Raw genomic sequence first — 20,061 nt, 5'->3', positions numbered from 1 at the left:
TTATTAAGTATGAGAAGAGTATTTTTCAGGTAGGCCTCAAAAAATAGGTCGGTGCAGGTCATGGACCTCAACCATTTGGTGCTGGAATAAGAATTGAGATCTGTGAACCGTGCTTTATTGAAGTTAAAGTCCAGCACCACACATCAGTTCTGCAACTTATGGAAACTCTAAATTATAATAATAATTGTAAACTTCATTCAAATAGCATCTTTCAAACAACAACTGCAGCACAAAGGGCACATTTAGCATTCAGTGTCTCACATGAAAATAGACATAATGGACCTAAAAAAGTCAAGGCAATTCAATATAAAAGGACAATTAAAATAGTTTAAAACATGGATTAAGTGATTCTACAATCTTTATTTAGAGTGGTGGTGATTTGAGAGCCTGTTATAATTAAAATCTCATACAGTATTTCTTAAATAAATTACTTGTATATTAGTACTGGGTAGTTTAATCTAAAATAGTGCAGAGGCTTTTATGAACTGAGTTTCCCACATAAAGTCTTGACCTGAAAAATAACTATAACACCAGAAAAATGTAGTAGATATTTCTGCACACCGCTGATATGAAACATTCAATCAGTCAATCAGTTTTATTTATAAAGCCCAATATCACAAATCACAATTTGCCTCACAGGGCTTTACAGCATACGACATCCCTCTGTCCTTAGGACCCTCACAGCGGATAAGGAAAAACTCCCCCAAAAAAAACCCTTTAACGGGGAAAAAAACGGTAGAAACCTCAGGAAGAGCAACTGAGGAGGGATCCCTCTTCCAGGACGGACAGACGTGCAATAGATGTCGTACAGAACAGATCAACATAATAAATTAACAGTAATCCGTATGACACAATCAAATTCATATGTTATTATGTAGCAGATCTGTTGAAACGCTGTGGTTAAGGTGTGGTTAAGTTTAGGCACAAAAACCATTTGGTTATGATTAGGAAAAAGAAAAGTGTTATGTCTGGTTGTGTTGCTACAATCACAGCTGGAACTGCTGTGATGTCTTGAAAAACATCTGGTTTGGTCGCACAATTGGTGCTGGAAATTACCCAATGTCCTGTTAAAAAACATCAGATTATTGCGGCACAGTCTGTGTTGGAAATGCCTTGATGTCCTGTTTTGAAACACCCCACTGGCAATGCTGCAATGTCTCACAAAAAAAAAAGAGTTTTGGTGGCACAATTGTGCTGGAAATGCTCCAATGTCCTGCTAAAAACATAATTGTTGGGGGGCACTAAAAAAAAATCCCCAATTTTGGCGCCATAATCAGCACTGGAAACGCCCCATTGTCCTGCTAAAAACATCAGATTTTTTGCCGCACAGTCACAGTTGGAAATGCCCCGATGGCCTTCAAAAACCACCTGGTTTTGTGGCACAATCAATGCTAGAAATGTAACAATGTCTTGCTAAATAACACCTGTGTTTTTTGTTGTTGTTTGCTGGCCTAATACTGGTCTGCAGTGGTCTGCAGCATGGCAGCAGTCTCACGTCATCCATCACCCCCTTCACCTTCTGATCACAAAGTCAGTTTATATGCATGTAACCAAAACTACGTCACTTTAAAAACGCTGATGTGATACGTATGCAACATAAAAATACAATGTATCCTTGGTTTGTAAAATGCACAATGCCAATATTTTCTTCTGGTGACTAGGCTCAAAGAAGGCTATATGTGCTCGGTGACCTTAATGACCTTTCTTTGACCAATGTTAAATCAAATGTTTTCTCATAATTGATACGTGCAGATCCTGTTTTTGTGCATGTAGCTACAAACCAGCTACTCTGAAACTAAGACCAATTGCAGCAACCCAAGACAGTGTTTTTATACATATATCATCCCTTTGACCTTTCCCATACTCTCCCCATGCAAGAGGAAAGATAAATATCAATTTTGTCCTGTTTCTTCCAGTGTACAGAGCTACCATGATTTGTTGAGTTGTAACAATAATGAAAAAAACAAAAAAAACTCCAGTGAGAAAAGTTTATTCATTTAAAAGTTAAATGAGATTTCAGCCTGGGTTTCACTGTAACTAATGTTACCCTCCAAATCAGTGTGTTGCCTTTGTTATCCTGTACAGTTCCTCTCAAAATGTGGAGCAAAAACTCTTATGAATATGGATTATGAAATGGTGTCAAGCATTTGCAGTTATATATTTGTAAATATCACCAATTTTCTTCTCTTTGATTACATGTTTTGATCCTCAGAATTGACATCAAATTGGGCTCCCTTGTGTATGTGCGGAGGATAAGCTTCAGACAACTATTAACACATTAAAATACTTGAGGACACTAGTTTGCAGCTTGATGAGGGACTCTCTGTCAATCAATCTTGAGACTCAGTCTTTTCAATATCACTGCGCAAAGATATGACTTTCATATGCGTGTCTGTTCAGGATGGAAATATCCCCCCAAGGTTTATGACTCCATCACCAGCGGTTTCTCTTTGTTTCTCATTTCAAAATCCTGCTGCTTTGGTCTACATGTACAAGTAATGATATTGTTTATGTAGTAAGACAAGATGAATATTTGTGAAAGAATCTTTGGTGACAAAATTCACACTTCATCTACACAAAGCCGTTCTATGCAGTGACAGCCTTGTAGGACTTAAGAACAATGAGAGAATAAAAACCCCTGCACATGAAGACGTAGAGCTCAGTATGAATGATATGATAATAAGGGGCAGATAACTGCACACTGTGGTTAGTGTGTTATAATTTCACAACCAGCATCTGAGACCACAAGTGATGTCAGTGTGAAGGGGTTTATTATGGTTAATAATTATTCTCCACAATTATATTTCATCTATTTTGCCCATAATCGACCAATTTAAAGATAATATATCTAATGTCGTAGTAAATGTATAAGTCTCTCTGAGATGTGGTAAAGAAAACAAAAAACTTTAGTTTACTGAGGTCACCTGACAGCTGATAGTTTCTGGTGAAATGGTGCCCTCTAATGGACAACAGCGGAAACTACAAGCAGACACAAATACACAGATGAAAACGTGTTCACAGTTTTTTCCTCAAATTTTACTATTCTATTTCTTTATTTTAATATTGTACCTTTCTAATATACCCATCCAACCATTTTTATCTAATTAAATAGAAAATAAAACATATTTTATTTTAATTGTTTTAATATATTCATTTTAAATACTAAAGCTGTTGTCCTGCACTTATTTGTATATTTTTTAGAAGTCATATTTACTAAAAATTTTGTTTTAAAAAATGTATATATATACTCTGTCACATGTTAATTGTTTATAATTATTTAATTCAATTCCACATTGTAGGAATAAAAGTGTGTGTTTTATTGTTTTAAAGTTAAATTAATAACACTAAATCCTTTTGTTTTAACCTTGTATATTAGATTATTTTATGTATTTTGTTAAATATCCCTTCCTTTTTTATGTTGCATAAACACAGTACATTTGATAGATATGATATTAATTTGTTTACATATATATATATTAACCTTTCAAAAACTATTCTAATATCAAGCCATTCTGCATGACTGCTGCATGTAATGTCCTTTTGTGTCTATACATGAACACCACTAGGTGGCAGCATTGAATCTAAATGGACCATGTGTGATCTAATCTGTCCAGCAGTGTGATTTTATGACAAACAACCATGTACTGAAAAATCATGGACATTGGTGTTTAACTAAAATGGTGAGATGATTGCAACCAAGTTGATGTGCACACCATCTCTTCCTTTGACAGTTCCCACTGATACAGTAATGTCTAAGTTTCATTCAATACTTGCACCTCTGATGATGATGATGGTGATGATGATAATACCTGAAATAGAAATTAAGAATAAATTGAGGCGTTTTAGGATGACATAACACTTCCTCAAATCCACAACTGTCATCATGGCCTCTATGGCTCTTATTTGAATGTCTGAGCTGAGGTCAGGTCTTCTTGCCCATCCCATGAAACAATCACTACTTATGTCAATGAGCAGCTTGTATCTGTCACATAACCAACATGCTGTCCTTCAGGAACTGATGACAACACTAACAATTATTTGTGACTAAAGCCAGTAAGGATGTGAAGATGAAAGTCAGTGACCCCTGACCTTTCTGTTCCTGAATTTCCCTGCTCCACAGACACCCTCAGGCCTGCGTGTAATGTGTTTATGACCCTGGTCGTAAAATTAAAAGTGAAAATGCTAATTGCCATTTATCACATTTATGGCTCTCTAAACATTTTCAAAACCATATTTCATCATCTTAAGCAACACATGACTTCTCTCTTTCTGCAGACACACGACTCCTCTCCAAGCACTGTGGGCTCAGCTGATGTGAGAGTCAGATTAGAGAGCTCAGAGGGATGCTGGGTCATAGTGTGGCCGAGAGGAGGAGAGAACCAGTGTGTTATCTCTTTTCTCCAGGCTGTACGACCCAGCATAATGTCACAACTTAAAAAACCCTCACACTATTGTTCACACAATGAGAGGTCTGTATCAGGCCTCTGTGGCCAAACACATTCATGTTTCCTAATTAGCCAGAAACAGCTTTATAGCAGGAAATTGTGGAAAGGAAAAGTTTACTTATTTGTATGTTCATTCATGTTTGGATATTAAAAAGAAGCAATTTAAAGGAAACATCTCAGTTTTCTAGATGTTTCCAGTGGGCTCACACTCCTGTGGTTAAGGAGACTATTATGCCTGAGGGAAACTTGTAGAAAACCACACACATAAGCACGTTTTAATCCAAAAGTGCCACACAATAAATGGCATAACCATGCATAATTTCAGGAGACTAAGCCTAGGAAATTGCATGCATGTATGTATGAATGCACTTGTGTGTGTGTGTGTGTGTGTGTGTGTGTAAGTGAGTGTGTGTGAATGTGTGTGTGGTTGCGCTGGTTGTAAATTGATCCCTCCTACTCTCGCTGGTTCGTTGTGCAGAGGAGGGGCGAGGAGGAGGAGGAGGAAGAGGAGGAGGAGGAGGAGGAGGAGGAGGTGGGAGCCGAAGCAGGAAGGAAGGCAGGCAGAGAGGGAAGGGAGGCAGGCTGTGAATGCCAACAAGCCCCGTCGTAATCACACAGCTCCGTAGGTAGGGTTTGATAAAAACGTCTTGCAATGGAGAGGAACGACGACCACTATTAAACACCTACTATGCGCCAGTGCCGCGTTCGCCCTGTGCGCGTGCAGCAGCCTCACCGTCGTCGGCACGTTTGATCAGAAAAACCGTCTTTTCCGCTGAGTGAAATGTATCGCGACTGCTCGGGATTCACATTCTGACAATGGAGATTGAAAATATCGTGGCCAACACGGTTCTCCTGAAGGCAAGGGAAGGTAAGCACCGCTACATGATTAAAAAAGAATAAATTCAAATGTATATTTCCCCCCCACCTCAACGACAGCAGTGACCATGGACGAGCCAGAGCTTTCGGCTGTCCTCCTTGGGATTTATGCTTTCTCTGTCTCCCATCCCCTGCGCAGCGCTTTGTCTCCGGGCAAACACCAAACATATTTGGCTTAAATCAGCTGTTTGTACCCCAACAACACACATATGTACCGGGCAGGTTAACAGAAGGCCCAGCAGGCTGGAGATGAACAACGCAGGGAGTGTTTGCAGCATCGCGCTTAGATGGCAGCGTTGCATTAGAGGCTGTCGAGCAAATTTTTTCACACAAGCACCAGTGGTCTTGTGGATATTTACAATTTTACGATGACATAACGGGTATTTAATGGTATTCGCATTACATGTTGTTGAGTGGGGACCAAAATGTAGCTGCGCAATGGGGCTCCGTGCCTCGGAACATCCTCTGCTTACCTGTCATTGTAGGTTTTGCTGTATTTAAAGCCCAATTAAGAATGTAAAGTGAACGTGTGGTATTATTTGACGCAGAAATATGCCACTGCATTGCCGTTTGGCTGTTGATAGGGAGCTACTGGGAGGACGGGGTAACGTTATAGTGGAGGTTTTGGATGACTGGAAGAAGGCCCACCATGTACCCCGGCGGCCCAGGCGCTGTAGCCCCGGGTGTGCACGCTGCTCAGTGGGCCGGTGATCCCGCGGCAGCTCACCTGGAGGTGGAAAAGAGATGAGTATCCATCTGTTTTCCAGGAGATGGCAGAGCAGAGAGGCTACTTTGTAGCCCGTGAGTGGGCGCAGGGTGGGTGTACAACACTGTATCAGCTGCCAGGGGAGGGTAAAAGGTGTTATCACTGCTCAGCGATTTCCACTTGTGTTTTTTCCATCTTCCAATCGGATTGGACACCAGCATAAGGGTCTGTGGCCTCGGAGGATATTGTCCAAGTTGATCCATTTTTATTCGACAGCAGAGTCGCCCACAGTGCGTACATGGCTCGGGGGTCGCGGTTCAGTGTGCGTATGCAGAGGCCTCCTGGTTTGCATTATATTCGGACTGCGTTTCAGTTCAGGACTAAACGCCAACACTGCTGTGAAATGGATTATTCACAGCAGCAGTGAATCCATTTCATAGCAGCAGCTGCTCCTGACGAGGCATCAGGCTTCCCTTTACCTGCCGTTAACTGGTGCTTGGTAGTGGTGTAGTGGTAGTTGAAGAGGTGGGTGCACTACAAGGTAGATGGGGAGGTTTCAGGGAGGAAGTGGGTACACTCTTATATTTCAGTGTTTTTTTTTGGTGTGCTATGTGGGTATACTGTAAACAGTTAGTATTCCCCTGCATATACCTTCTACTACACCACTGTTGCTTAGCATTGTCATGAGTGTTACCCCATGAGGGTACTGTACACTGATAGGATCTACAGGCTCCTTACCTGTATGAGTCCTCAGCCAGAGGCTAAAGGCCTTCAGTGATGATGAATAATATGAACCATGCAGAGGCCAGTATGTCTCCATATATGGTCCAAACTCACCATTTATTTAACTCCACTGGTGCCCAACATCTAGTAATCAACCAGCTGGTCATTTAATGTAAATTTATTGTGATTTTCAGTAATCATTTAAGTCATTTATCAAGTTAAAATTCCACCCAGCTGTTTTTTCTCATGGGTGGATGATGACACAGTGGGCCCCAGGGTGCAGATATGCAAAAGGCCCCATCACCTCTCCAACATAGGTGTAAGGCACACAGACTTTGTGGTTTGCCTCTTTTTTTGCTGCTGTTTTGTGTCTCTGTGGTTGTTTTGGCAACTGGGGTGTTGTAGTTTTTCAGGGGCATTGTTAGATTTGACATACGAACAAGACCAGGTCACTTGGTGACCCTTAAATGTCCAGACACACCAAACCAACATCAAAAAATTTTGCCAGAACTAAAAAGTTCTGCAGTTACTTTGCATCTCTTTGTGTCCCTCTGTGGTCATTTTGGTCTGTATGTGTTAGTTCTAGTGACACTTGGTGAAGGCAGGGGTGGGGGTGGGGCAGGGTACCTGACACTTTGGCCCAGGGGCGTAGTAGTGGGGGGAATAGCGAGACTGATTACCCAGGGCTTCAATGGAGGAGGGGTTGAAAATGCCTTTAATAAAAAGTTTGTTTTTATTTGCAATTTATTTTTTTATTTCTAAATTATTAGCGCCATAAATAAATTAACATTGATCACATACATCATTTGAAAGACTGAACTTTGTATGAAAAAAATGGAAGCCCTCTTAGGCTCCTCTCACCCCTTAAAGGTGCAAAATGGTTTAGTCCGCCCTGCACTAAGATGCGTCTCTAAACTTAGCGAGAGTTTAGTGAGTGACTGCTTATGCTGCTCATATCTTTCCTAAATAAGGGAAATCAGGGTTCTAAAAATGAAAAGAAAGAGGCAGGAAAGGGAAAGAAAGCAAATTGACTGTGTGAGAAAAAATTCAAGAGGTACGTTAAAGAGATGAAGAGAGAAAGGGCGTGGAGCCCACAGAAACTGCTTATGCATAGGGCCCAGTATTTGGTGCTACGCCCCTGCTTTGGGGCTTTGTGCCTGCGCCCCGTAGGCCCATTCAGTAATCCATCCATGTTTGTCTTCACACCTCATGATGTAAACTTCACACTGTTATTATTATTTTAAGAAAACATACATTTATCAGTAAGGAAATCAGTCATACTTGCAGCCTTAACAAGGATTTTTGATGTAGCTGGTATAGCATGGACACAATCCTTTGCAACATCAGACATGTTGATCATACAATCATTGTTGTTTTTAATATTTCTCCCTGCTATACCATTCACTGTGTTAATTAGCACTCAGATTAAAACAGCTAATGGCTCCCAATTTATCCCTTTAAGGTGCACAGGAGACTAATTTGATATTAATTAGGCTTTCCAGAGGTGGGTGTTTGCAGCTGTCAAAGTGTTTCATTATGTCACACTTGTCAACACGACAACACTTGCCACGAGCTGTGGAGTGAACCCCCACCTTTAAACACGAAGATCCAGACAGAGAACTGCTCCTGTAGATCAGAGGTCAGCTGCCTTTTTATTCAACAGCCTCGATCACCTTCATGCTACATGGCATCAAGGCCTCTGCGAGCAGCTGAGGAGTGCAGGGAGGCCATCCAAGCCACTGAGTCCGCAAGAGTTTGCCCTGCTGATGTGTCCTTGAGCAAGACATTAAATCAGTTGTTCTGTAATTCTCTGACCTCGTTGTGGAGATGGAAAAAAGACAAACAGTTTCCCAGCGTACTAATAAGTATGCACAGTGCATAAACAATCATATCTTTTCTTTTTTGGCCGATATGCAGCATTCTCCTTCCCAGATTTAAAGGGATACTTCGCCGATTTTCAACCAGCTTTGTATCATAACAGTGTGGTTAGTATGTGTGAATGAACTGTGGTAAACTTCCGTCCATCTTGCCAGCACCCAGATCTCCCTGTTCATCTCCCAGCTCAAATTTTCTAAGGCTGTAGGGCTGTTGCCTGAACTACAGATTGTGCTTCAGCATTTTTGTATGCCTGCCACCACTGACACAAAGAGTATAGAAGTGGATTGAGAGAGGGAGTTTAACTGTACTAAGAGATTGTTACCAGCCAGCTGCCATATTATTTCCTGTGTCAAAACGGCCAAGCTTGCATTATGTCAACTACCAGTGCAAGCGTGTATTGGTCCAGTGCGGCACAGTGCCTTCTGTTAGTTGTAGGTTTTCTACGTCTTGACCAAAAGCAAATGTCGCTGCCATTTTTCTGTTTTCTCTGGTCACATAGCACCAATTTCAGTCTTTAAATTGCATATACAGCCCAGTTTTATGAAAAGACTACGCGTCCGTGGTGCCTAGAAGAACTTAAAGTCTGGTCACAAGATGCTCATAACTTTTGACTCTTTAGTCAGCTTTTACACACCTGTTGATGTGAAACTGGGTGGCCAGAGTGAGAAGTGTTATGACAGGGTGTGTCCAGTTGAGATGACACGTGAAAGGGAAGTGGTTTGGTGCGGTAGGGATGACACCGCTCCCGCCGCTCCCCACCCCTGCCTCTGTGAAACTTATACATACATTTGGTGCATAATGTGGAAAGGAAATCCAACACCTGTTACAGTATTTAGATTTTTCCTTTACCGCTAAAGCTGCAGGAGGTGACAGTTGCATGACGTGACAGTCTTGTACAGTCAGAGGAAGTTATCGCTACAGCTCCCCTGAGAATATATTAGAAAGTTTTTGAAATGGTGTTTGTGAGAATACCGAGGATGTGGCAGAGAAGCAACCCATAGTTTGACAGCTGAAACTGTTTTCACATCGCTGAGTAGCACTCGCATACAGTATTTTCCTATAAATTGTAGAATGTGACTGATATATTGGAGGACATGTTTTGCTGGCTCATATTGTTTTATCACAGACTATATCGGTGCATGTATTGGCTGGTGTTCACAGAAAACTTGTTGTAAACAATGCAGTTAAAAGCACTTGATATAATGCAGAAACAGTGTTATCATACTTTGTCCCGCAGACTCCACTGTTTACAATACTTTGCAGCACCTGAGTTGGCAGAGCACCTATCATAGCGGAGCAGATGGTGGTGTGAAGTCTGCTGAGAAAAATTATGTTTACTCTTCAGCTGTAAAATATCCTGCATCCATTACATGTATTTGTCAGGTCTCTTTAACGACCACATTGGAGGGTCCTTTGATCAATTCCACATAAAAAATGATGGTTTATATAAAATGGGAAATGGTTGTTGATACAAACTGATAAGTTTCTTGCAGCTGAACATACAGCTGTATCACAATAACTAAGCAAGCTCTGTTGAGTAGCTACTGGAAAAAAATTATAGTATACATATTTTGCTTTTTCAGACCTGAAAGTCAGAGGATGCCAATCCTGATGTCAACCAAGTTTAGGGGTGGGAATCACTAGAGCTCCATGTTATGATATTATCACGATACCTAAGTCACGATACAATATTGTTGCAATTTTAAATGTTTTGTGCTGAGTGTTGCGATTACATATATTATGATATTTTGCAATTTCTAACCTTTTTTTCAACTGCATTTGTTAGAGGAAAACTTGGTCAACATCTGTTTTATAATATGATAATAAGATAAAGAATTTGGCAAAAGGAGGACTGGGTGTTGTAGTTTTTCAGGGGCATTGTTAGATTTGACATACAGACAAGATCAGGTCACATGGTGACCCTTAAAAGCCCAGACACATCAAACCAACATCAAAAACTAGTGGCTACAAAGGCCAACTGTTGCCTGTGTCATACCAGAAAGTTGCACCTGAACACACTGCAAAGACTAAAGCCAACGATCAACTAGCATGTACATTCTGTGCTTGCGTGAGAGAAAATAACTCTAATGTTGAAAGAACAAATTATATTTACCATGCGCTAGTGGCAAAAAAAAATCTTACCTCATGTAACAAGTTAGTTTCAATCTCACACCATCTTGACTTACGCTGTTCGCCTTTTTCTTACTTCCATTTTTCTCATACTCAGATTCAACATGCTGAAATGGCTAATAAAAGTGTCCAAGGGTTGACGAGTGCCAACAGTGTGGGATGCACCATTAAAAACTAGGGTTACAGACGCCCACTGACGCCCAACACTGACAGGTGGCCGACCGTCAGCTTGGTGTGTCAGGGCCTTGAGACTGATAACTGTAAATTTGTGGTTTGTTTCCACCACTTTTACTTCAGTAAGAGAGGGACTACATTTCCCAGAGGTCCAGTTGAGAGCCGGTGTTTACTTGTTGCGTTCAGTCATGAGTTATAAATATAGTTGGGGTAGACGGCAGTGTTGGGTTCGTGGTTGGAGCACAACAGAAAGAGCTCTTCCAGTTGAGAAAAGTTAGTTGCAACTGGGATTAGGGCTGTGTATTGGCAAGAATCGGCAAGTATCACGATACAGAGTTTACAATTCAATATATTGTGATACTGTACTGATTTTTTTTTTTTTATCTAATTGTAGGAAAACTGTTAATGCAAGGGGTGCACCCTTTATGACTCGGTCTGTGTTCTTTGTTTATGGTAGCGATACTCTGTTACATTGGAGTGGAAGAGTCAAATGGTTGAAGATAGATTACAACACTGCTATTTGGCGGTCGGAGGTTTAAACACCAAACAAATCGCCACCACGAATCTTTGCATTAACTATTCATTAAAAAATCAAATATTGTGATACTCAAGTGTATAGATATTTTCTTACACCTCTAGTAGTGATGTCTGACTGCAATGCATTCTGGTCTAATGAGGTTTGTCATCTAAGAACCTGGTTCATGCTTAAAGTTTGTAAAATGGCAAATCTGAGGTGCTGACGGCTTCATCGGCTTTAAAAATGCTCTAATTGTAATTAAAGCTACACTTGTGAAGTACTGATGTGACTTTTAAGTTTTCTGCATTTGGGATTAAAGAGCATACACTTCGTAAAAGCATCATGTTGCCACAAAAATGTTGCAGGGTGGAATTAAAAATTTAAATCTGAGTTGGTAAAAAATGGCCAAATAGAGAGTGAAATAAACAGGTGATTCATTTTATGGCCATCACTGACTTTGAGCCCAGATCTAAAGATTTAAGCTTCTGGGGAGAAATGTTTCTGTGCTAAGAAGCAATGAAAAATGGGATGGGATGTGGATGGGGGTCAGCAACAAACTTAATTTAGCCACTTAAAAAAAGGCCCATCTAAAAAAATCAGTATCACTTTTTGTGTATGCATTATTCAGAGTATTTTCACTGTTTGACCTTTTAGTCAGGCAGCCAGTTCCCACGGAGAAGCTGTTAACAGCTTCAGTTACCCCTCTATGCTCTAAGCTGCCAGACTCCAATGACAAAAACAGTAACTTTAGCTCACTGAAGACAGGAGCTGCCGGTCCACCCCTGCCTTGATCAGTTAGTTTGTTTGTGTTATTGTTTCACTAATGTGAAAAAACTTTAAAAATGCCAAAGTCACACAATAAACATGCAAACTCACTAGCAGTGGTAGGCCTGCAGCTCCTGTTCTTCAGCACTGTTAAATCACTGTTTTTCTCAATGGAGTTTGGCTCTGCTTCATGTTTCAGTTGGAAATCACTGTCTGGCACTGAGGTAAAGCAGTGAAAATACTCTTAATATAGGGTACAGTCAAACTGATACAGATTTCTTTAGGTGAGACTTTTTTGAAGTGGCTAAAATAAGTTTTGTTGCGGACCCCATCCACAGCAGTACATTGCTTAGCTTCCATGTCGAGCTCAAGCCAGCTTCTCCAAACTGCGGACGTGCTGGCTGACATCTACTGTAGGTAAAACATGGATAAGTATGGATAAGTACCCCATACAACCCCACTTCAAAATATCTGAACTGTTCCTTTAAATTGTAAAGGTGAGCGTTTTTTTTTCTCTTGTTAATACAAGCAGGTACTTTAACATATGTTCACCCCATATTACATTTCCATACATATTTTCATATTCTAATATAAGAGACAGGACACGAAGGGCATTTAATCCCTGTTAGTAGAATCAAATTTCACTAGATCTTATCTCTGCTGTGTTTCTTTCATCATTCCTACTGTCTTCATGAAAAGGAAGGAATGTGGACAGTCAAGTACTCACATTCCTCCCAAACAGTAGAAACTAATCCTGCTTATATAACTTATTTCCACCTTACAAGTTGGAAGCTTTGATTTCTTTTTTTGCCATAGAACATTAGAGGTGTGTGTGGATATACCTCTGCTGTTGGTGTGTCTAACCTCTCTCTGCTCTCTGCCCCCTCTCCACCACCCTTCAAATTGTAGGCTAGCAGGTCCTCTCAGACCACTTGTGAGGGTTTTCCTGTGACGTTAGCCAGCGTAGCTTTATTAGTTTTGTGGTCATAGCTGGGCTAACACTTGTTGTCATCACTCTGGGGTGTTTCCTCCAGCTGAGGCTCATAAAACACATTGCTTTGTGACTGTCCCTTGATGTGGGACTCATTTTACAGTTATTACACCCACAAATGGGCTGTGCGGAGAAGGAGACGCAGTGTGTTGCGTACGCGGCTTTGCAGCATGGCACTAGCAGCGATGCTTGGCTGGTTGGCTACTGGGATGTTCATTAGCACAATTTCTTGGCAAGCTGACTAAGCATGAAGAGGCACTTTTTGTGGCACTTTGTGAACATCATAAGGACGTTGTTCTGCTGCCTTGTTAAATGTTAAATGGCCGATCTTCCCATGAGAACCCAGCTGTCAGCCTGATTTTAACAGTGTGTACGGCTAAGTGTATTTACAAGTTCTTATGGTTCAAATAAAGATTTAGTTTCTCTAAAAAGACTTTTTAGAGGTCTGGCAGAGTCTAAGTCTAGTAGCAAGTGTATTAAATATCAAAGGTCCTTCATGCTTTATCAGTTTGAAACATTCCTAGAGTCACAATTTTGCCGTCTGCCCTTGGTTAAATTTTATGTCAGTCCTGCCTTCAAGTATGACTTGAAGGTGTTGTCTTATCAAAGATAATCTTCAAGGTGTAACATGTGCTGTGTGTTCCACACCCAAGGGCTCAGTGCTGCAGAGGGTGCTTTTTGTGTGTTCCTGCTCTTTCAGCGCGGCCATGAAATTAACCAGTGGGCCCTTCATCTGAGAGACAGCTGTAGATAACATATAGATGATTAACCTCTGAGTCTGTCCTCTTACTCACTGGAACTCTGCACGTCTTGCTCAAGTTTTAGTCTCACCATGTTCCCTCACCGTCCTTCCCTCCCCCTTCTCCCTCAAGACACTGTGAAAACAAGGGTCAGTTTTCAAGCACGTCTCGGCTAGATTTAATGGAATATCTTGAACACGGAGAGATGGGGCAGAGGAACGAAAGGTCTTGCAAAACACCACCGCACGCTGCTGGAGTGAGCAAGAGCGCATGTTTATGTGCAGCGTGTGTGTGTGTGTGTGTGTTTTCTGCTCATGTGAAAAACTGCATGTCCTACCTCGTGTGAGAGGTTGGACATTCCCCCCCTCGCGCCGCGTTGCTCGTCGTCTTGTCATGTCCTGTAATTTACTCCGATTTTGTAATGTTGTTTACATTTTTGCACGTGACCTACGCCTTCTCGCAGGGTCATATGGAGAGAGAGCAAGACTGAGAGGGGGAAGTCTGGCTATAAAGAATTAATGACGGCATAATAAGAGAAGAAAACTGTTTATATGGGGGAGGGGAGCAAGAAGTCAGAGAGAGGAGGAAAAAGGGAAGGGGGCATGTGAGCGAGGTGAGGATTAGAGGAGCGCAGTGCTGCTGATATTCACATGTTTCTCTTTTCCCCTCTCTCTCAGCTGATGTGTGTCTTTCAGTGCGAGTATACAGTCGGATTACCTTATGCAAACACTGGGCCTTTGCTTTGAATAGGCAACACAGATACTCGCAGCTAATGTTTTCCTTATCAGGGGCTACACCAGCCAATCACACACTGTATTGGAGAAGGACTGGGAAAGCAGCAGGCCATTCATTTATCATGGCCAGGCTCCATTGTGCCCATGTGCGTGTGCATGCTCATATTACAATGGGCCTAAACTATGCGTGACCCTCTCTCATTTCCTACCATTTAAGTCATGTTTTTGGGAGAGTACCGCAGCCCTCCGATCTGAACCTCCACCTATGTGACTGCTGTAGGGTGGGGGTCAGATCTGAGAGGTGTTGGGCTGCTACCAAATATTCAGGGTACGATTACATTGGCCAAAAATATCTTGGTAAACAGTGTTATCAGTGTTTTTAAAGTTAGAAAAATGCTGCTAGTGCCAAAATATAGTGGAGTTACTTAACAGCATGTTTGACTTTTTACCTTTCATTTACTTTTCTCTTCGTTTTATGCTCAGAGGAATTTTTCAAGTGACCAAGATCATTAATCTCTGTGCTGTTTTTTTTTAAAAGTCAGGGTTCAAGGAATTAAACCTTCTTGCACTCATTACAAGTCACTGTGTGTAAGTGTGTAGCCAAACTGCCCGAAGCGGACTGTAAGGAGATGTAAATACTGGCTGCTTGCTGCCGTGGTCGGTCTGTCACTGTCACAGACGAGGTGGATTTTCTTGGCCTTGTGGCTGTTATTCTTGAGTGTCAGCATGTGACATGTGTTCATCAGATGGGTGAGCGGCTTCTCCCATATGGCGATGCAAAATAAAGACGGGTTGTGAAGACAGCAGCGCCCGCGCCGCTCTGCTTTCACAGTCACATCTGAAAAAGCTGGGAATCACAGCAGAGGAAGTTGCCAGTGATGCTGTTTCCCCTTCCAAATGTTTTTATGCTATCACAACTATCTCTTTAACTTCCACAGACTGACCGTTTATTCTCTGATTATGGGTGCAAACAATCACTTCTGGTGTTCATATATGTGCCACATAACAACATTTTGTTTTTCAGCAATTACAGAGCTGATTGTAAACTTTAATTTTGATGAATAACTAAATGGAAATCTCACTCTGCAACTAACCGTTATTTTCTTGATGTTTTTTTGGTCTTTAAAATGTCAACAAATCCAGCCAAAGTTCCCAGAGCTCATGGTGGCTTTTTAAAATCACTTGTTTTGTCTGGCCAGCCGTCCAAAACACAAAGATGTTGAGTTTATTATCATACAAGACAGATATTTATTATTGAGCAAAATCTGTTTAACTTAGAGCTTAACCATACTGAACTTTGAGACAATATCCAATACCAGTATTTTTACATAAATGCATATAATAAAGACATTTTGCTTCGATACACCGACAGCCATTCACAAAAGCCCTTAAGCATTGTTACCTATGTTAGCACCACTTAGTCTCGCTCACCAGACCTTTCTCAAGAAAAGAAAGGTCTGGCTGGGCCGACTCTCACTTTGAGATTGGAGAAAAAAACGCCCCGGCTGCTTGTACTTCTTTCAACCAATCACAATCGTTCTGGCCACAGCAACGGTGCGCTTGCAAAAATATTGCCGGGGGGAAACAGGTTTTGGTGTAACACGTCCACAAAAATATCGCCTACAGGACGCGAACCATGGCAGAAAAATGGCTACATCCCCGCAAGATCAAACACCGCAAAAGTTAGTAAAGGACGTGTTGAAAATGGTTGAAAACTGCTACACAACCGGAGGTGGTAGGGCGGGACTTCAGCGGGTGGCTCGTTCCGCCCAATGAGAGGCTGATCTCTGCAGCGAACTTCTGCCCACTCAGACTAAGCACCACTAGACGTGCTGACGCTGCTAACGATGCCAACAGAGCTAACGGTTATAAAATAGTCAGCAGTACACTGGATTTGCAGCTCAAAATTTAGCTACTTCACCGCTGGGCGACCTGGGTGGAGACCAGAGGGTGGGCACAGTGTTTCCACAGCAACGCTGTTGGATCATGCTGGTGTTACTAGCAGTAATAGCAGAGTGAGCGGCACCACTACCAAGATCCCACCAGACCTTGGTGGTGTGCAGTGCAGTAAACTGAAGAGTGGTAAAATTAACCTATAGACCGCCATGTGTAACCTTTCAAAAATACTCTCAGTGGTTACCTGAATCATGGTTAACCATTGACATCTCTTAGAAGCATTTGACAAAAACTCTTATGACCAAGATGTGTAATGGTGGAAGGTTTCACGGTTTAAAATAAACTATGTAATGTCAGCGCTGTTTCCTTATTACCGCAAATATATATTTGGCATTTGTCTTGCATCTTATTGTGACTTGACAGCAAATACATATGCTGATATCACATCTTTAATGATCTGCTGACTGACTTATTGGTTTAGGTTTTGTTTCACCTGTTTCTCCATGTAAATTTAATGGATGAAAAAACCTTTAAATGCTGTTTAGGCATGTGAAAGATTGAGTCATAAACCCATTGGTCACACAGGAATTTCTCCTCCAAGTACTATTTTATTTTATTTTTTTACTTTTGAATGTGAGATAAGTTGTGTGAACTCTATTTGAACCGGCTTTAAAGAAATAAATCTCAAGTCTGAATTTGTGAAAGCTGCAGGAACTCTGAAATGGTGGGGTGGGCAGAGGGGGAGTCGCCCTGAGATGATACTTCCACAGTCTACTGTATGACCTCCAGTCTGCCTCCTTCTCCCACTTGAGATGAAAGGGAGAGGAAAGGGAGGACAGGGAGAGGAGCATATTTGGGATGGTGTTGGACTGCATTTGGCCATCACACGCATTATGAGCATGTGAAAACAGCAACTGATCACTGGGGAGGAGAGAGAGCCCAGACAGAGAGAGAGAGTGAATGTAACATTCATTAATGCACTCATAGCTCACTCCAGACAGACAGACAGACGTACAAACAAAAGCTGCACGAAAACACTCTTGGTGTACTCCCTCTCTCTTGGTCTCCTTCTTTGTGTATTTCCTTTCAGTTTTCATACTCATACAGACAGAAAGTAAATTAAACTGCTATTGGTGTATCATTTCTACTGTAAGAAGTGCTCCAAGTAGGGCTGGGGAATATGGATTATAAATAATACTGCGATATTTTTAGGCTCTACTGCAATACACGATGTATATCTCGATTTTCTGAAATCTCCTCTGAGCTGCGGAAGACTGCTAAAATACTAACCGACTACAAAAACTGCAGTCACAATAGTTAGATAAAGTAGTTACTGTTATATAATAAAGTTAAAATAAAGTGCTGTTATGATAAAATTAAAGTAGCCTACTGTTATCAAAAGTTGAATTAAGTATCGTTAAGTTTGATAAAGCATTGTTTTAATGAAATTAAAATACTGTTATAATAAAGACAAATAAAGTACTGTTATATTAAAGTTAAATAAAGTATTTTAATAATAAAATTAAATAAAGTATCATAAACATAAAGTTAAATAAAGCACTGTTATAAAGTTGAATAAGGTATTGTAATAATAAAGTTTAATAAAGTATCGTTACCATAAAGTTAAATAAAGCACTGTTATGATAAAGTTAAATAAGGTATTGTTATAATAAATTAAATAAAGTTGAGTTATAATAAAGTTAAATAAAGTACTGTTAAAATAAAGTTATAGCAAGTACTGTTATAATTTAGTTACATAATGTAGCCTTCCATTATAATAAAGTTAAGTATTGTTAAAATGACATGAATCAAAGTGGAGCCACTGATTCTTTTATTGCGAAGCACCTGACTCGTCTCAGGCACAAAGCGTTGATGCTTTTGCTGTGAACTTGAAGCTTCTGGTCAACAGTTAGATGTTAGCAGTTAGCATAAAGTTAAACTGTTAGCAGTGCGGTGCTATTGGGTCAGCTAATTTCGATGGTGACACTAATGCTAAAATCCAAATTCTCCAAAACACAGAGAGTCTGACTTACCAACATGTGAGGTTTTATTCACTGAGAGCAGGAAACAAACTAACAGCTCCCCAGTTCATATTTTAACTATATTTGCAAGTCGCACTGGTGCTTCACGGTCACGAAATGTGACTAGATAGTTGCGCTCTGGAGCTCTGCACATACAAAAACACGCACCGTTTTGTTTTTTCTTGTCTGTGAGATGGAGAAAGCCATAAGAGAGGGCGAAGCAAATCTCATACTGGTGGCTTTAAAAAGGACGGGACAACATATACTCAATGTTTGCAATTTTGTTATTTTTTTATATCCTGCACGTAACAAGCAGCGATACATCGTTTATAATCAATACATCGCCCACCCTTCAAGTGAGCCAAAAATGATGGATGGTGATTCCCTTTGGATGCTCAGAAATATTGTTATATGGTAATAAGACATAAATGCTCCATCAGATGCTTTGCATTAATGCAACCTGACACTCTGTGTTCCCTTTAAGAAAGAACAGACTGTTGGATTTTATTAAAAAGGAATAAGAGGGCTTTGGTTACCGTAGGTTGTTTTAAATGAGCTGAGTGTAATGTTGGGTCACCCATTCATCTGTGGCCAGAGCTGTTTATGGCATTTTTTATGGCATTTTGCTTTTGTTGGATAGTTGACAGCAGAGAGCGACCGGAAACATGGGGAAATGGAGAGGGGAGGGGGGGGGGGGGATGTGAAGCCAGTTGGTTACACGTCTAAGACTGCTGTTTGACCAGGATGACCCCGCCGTCTGTAAATCTTTTAGGGAAAGGAATGTGCATCCTCGTAGTCGAGCAGCATGTCTCCTGATTTGACACCAGTCTTTCTCAACATGTTCCAACTTTTGAATCTCAGTGATGCTGCGCATGTGCAGACCTGTCCCGAGATCCCGCTCGATGATCTCAGCGCTGGCTGTAGCTCGGCCATGAATGAGCAAAACTGCTCTGAAGTCGGTGTTTATGGAGGGCCCCGTTCTCTCGGAGGGGAGAACCAAAGTTAAATAAATACTTGCTCCATCCTGTCTGCATTAAGGGCCTGCACACATGGCTTTGACGTCAGAGTGACATTAAACAGGGTGGGGTGGCCCAGCCAGCTCCGACAGGCACATGCACCCGCGCACACACACACTTACATACACACATGCTCCTCCATAGCTTGCTATTAAAATCCCTGTCTTCCTTTTGTTGCCAGTATCTTTGTCAATTTTATTGTTTTCCTCCAGTATTCTCTCTGTCTTTCCTTATCTGTCTTTTTCGTCTGACCCCAAGTTTAGGTGACATTTCTCACCCTTGTGTCTTTTATACAGCGCACAAGTGTTGTCACTTTCAACCTTTTATTGGCACTACAAGTCTCAACTCCCTCTCACAACATCAGCCTCTCACAGGGAAGAAGTTAATCTTTGACGATTTGTTACTTTTTGTTGAACTGGCTTGACTGTGTTCATCAATCATCCTGTGTT

The 20,061-nt window shown here is 41.1% G+C and overlaps 1 protein-coding gene across 2 annotated transcripts in view; it reads left to right on the top strand.

Annotated features, from left to right (window-relative positions):
• Window positions 1-4,974: 4,974 nt before the first annotated feature.
• The window catches only part of grk4 (G protein-coupled receptor kinase 4), a 62,638-nt gene continuing 47,551 nt past the window's right edge, over window positions 4,975-20,061 (top strand). For both annotated transcript variants that reach the window (XM_050044886.1, XM_050044887.1), the window contains exon 1: window positions 4,975-5,313. In XM_050044886.1, coding sequence (XP_049900843.1) covers window positions 5,262-5,313 — 52 coding nt within the window. In that variant the 5' untranslated portion in view covers window positions 4,975-5,261. The remainder of the gene's footprint in view (window positions 5,314-20,061) is intronic.

The sequence above is a fragment of the Epinephelus moara genome, chromosome 5, assembly GCF_006386435.1.
Source record: "Epinephelus moara isolate mb chromosome 5, YSFRI_EMoa_1.0, whole genome shotgun sequence".
NCBI lineage: Eukaryota > Metazoa > Chordata > Actinopteri > Perciformes > Serranidae > Epinephelus > Epinephelus moara.
This window is presented reverse-complemented; position numbering and strand designations above follow the sequence as displayed.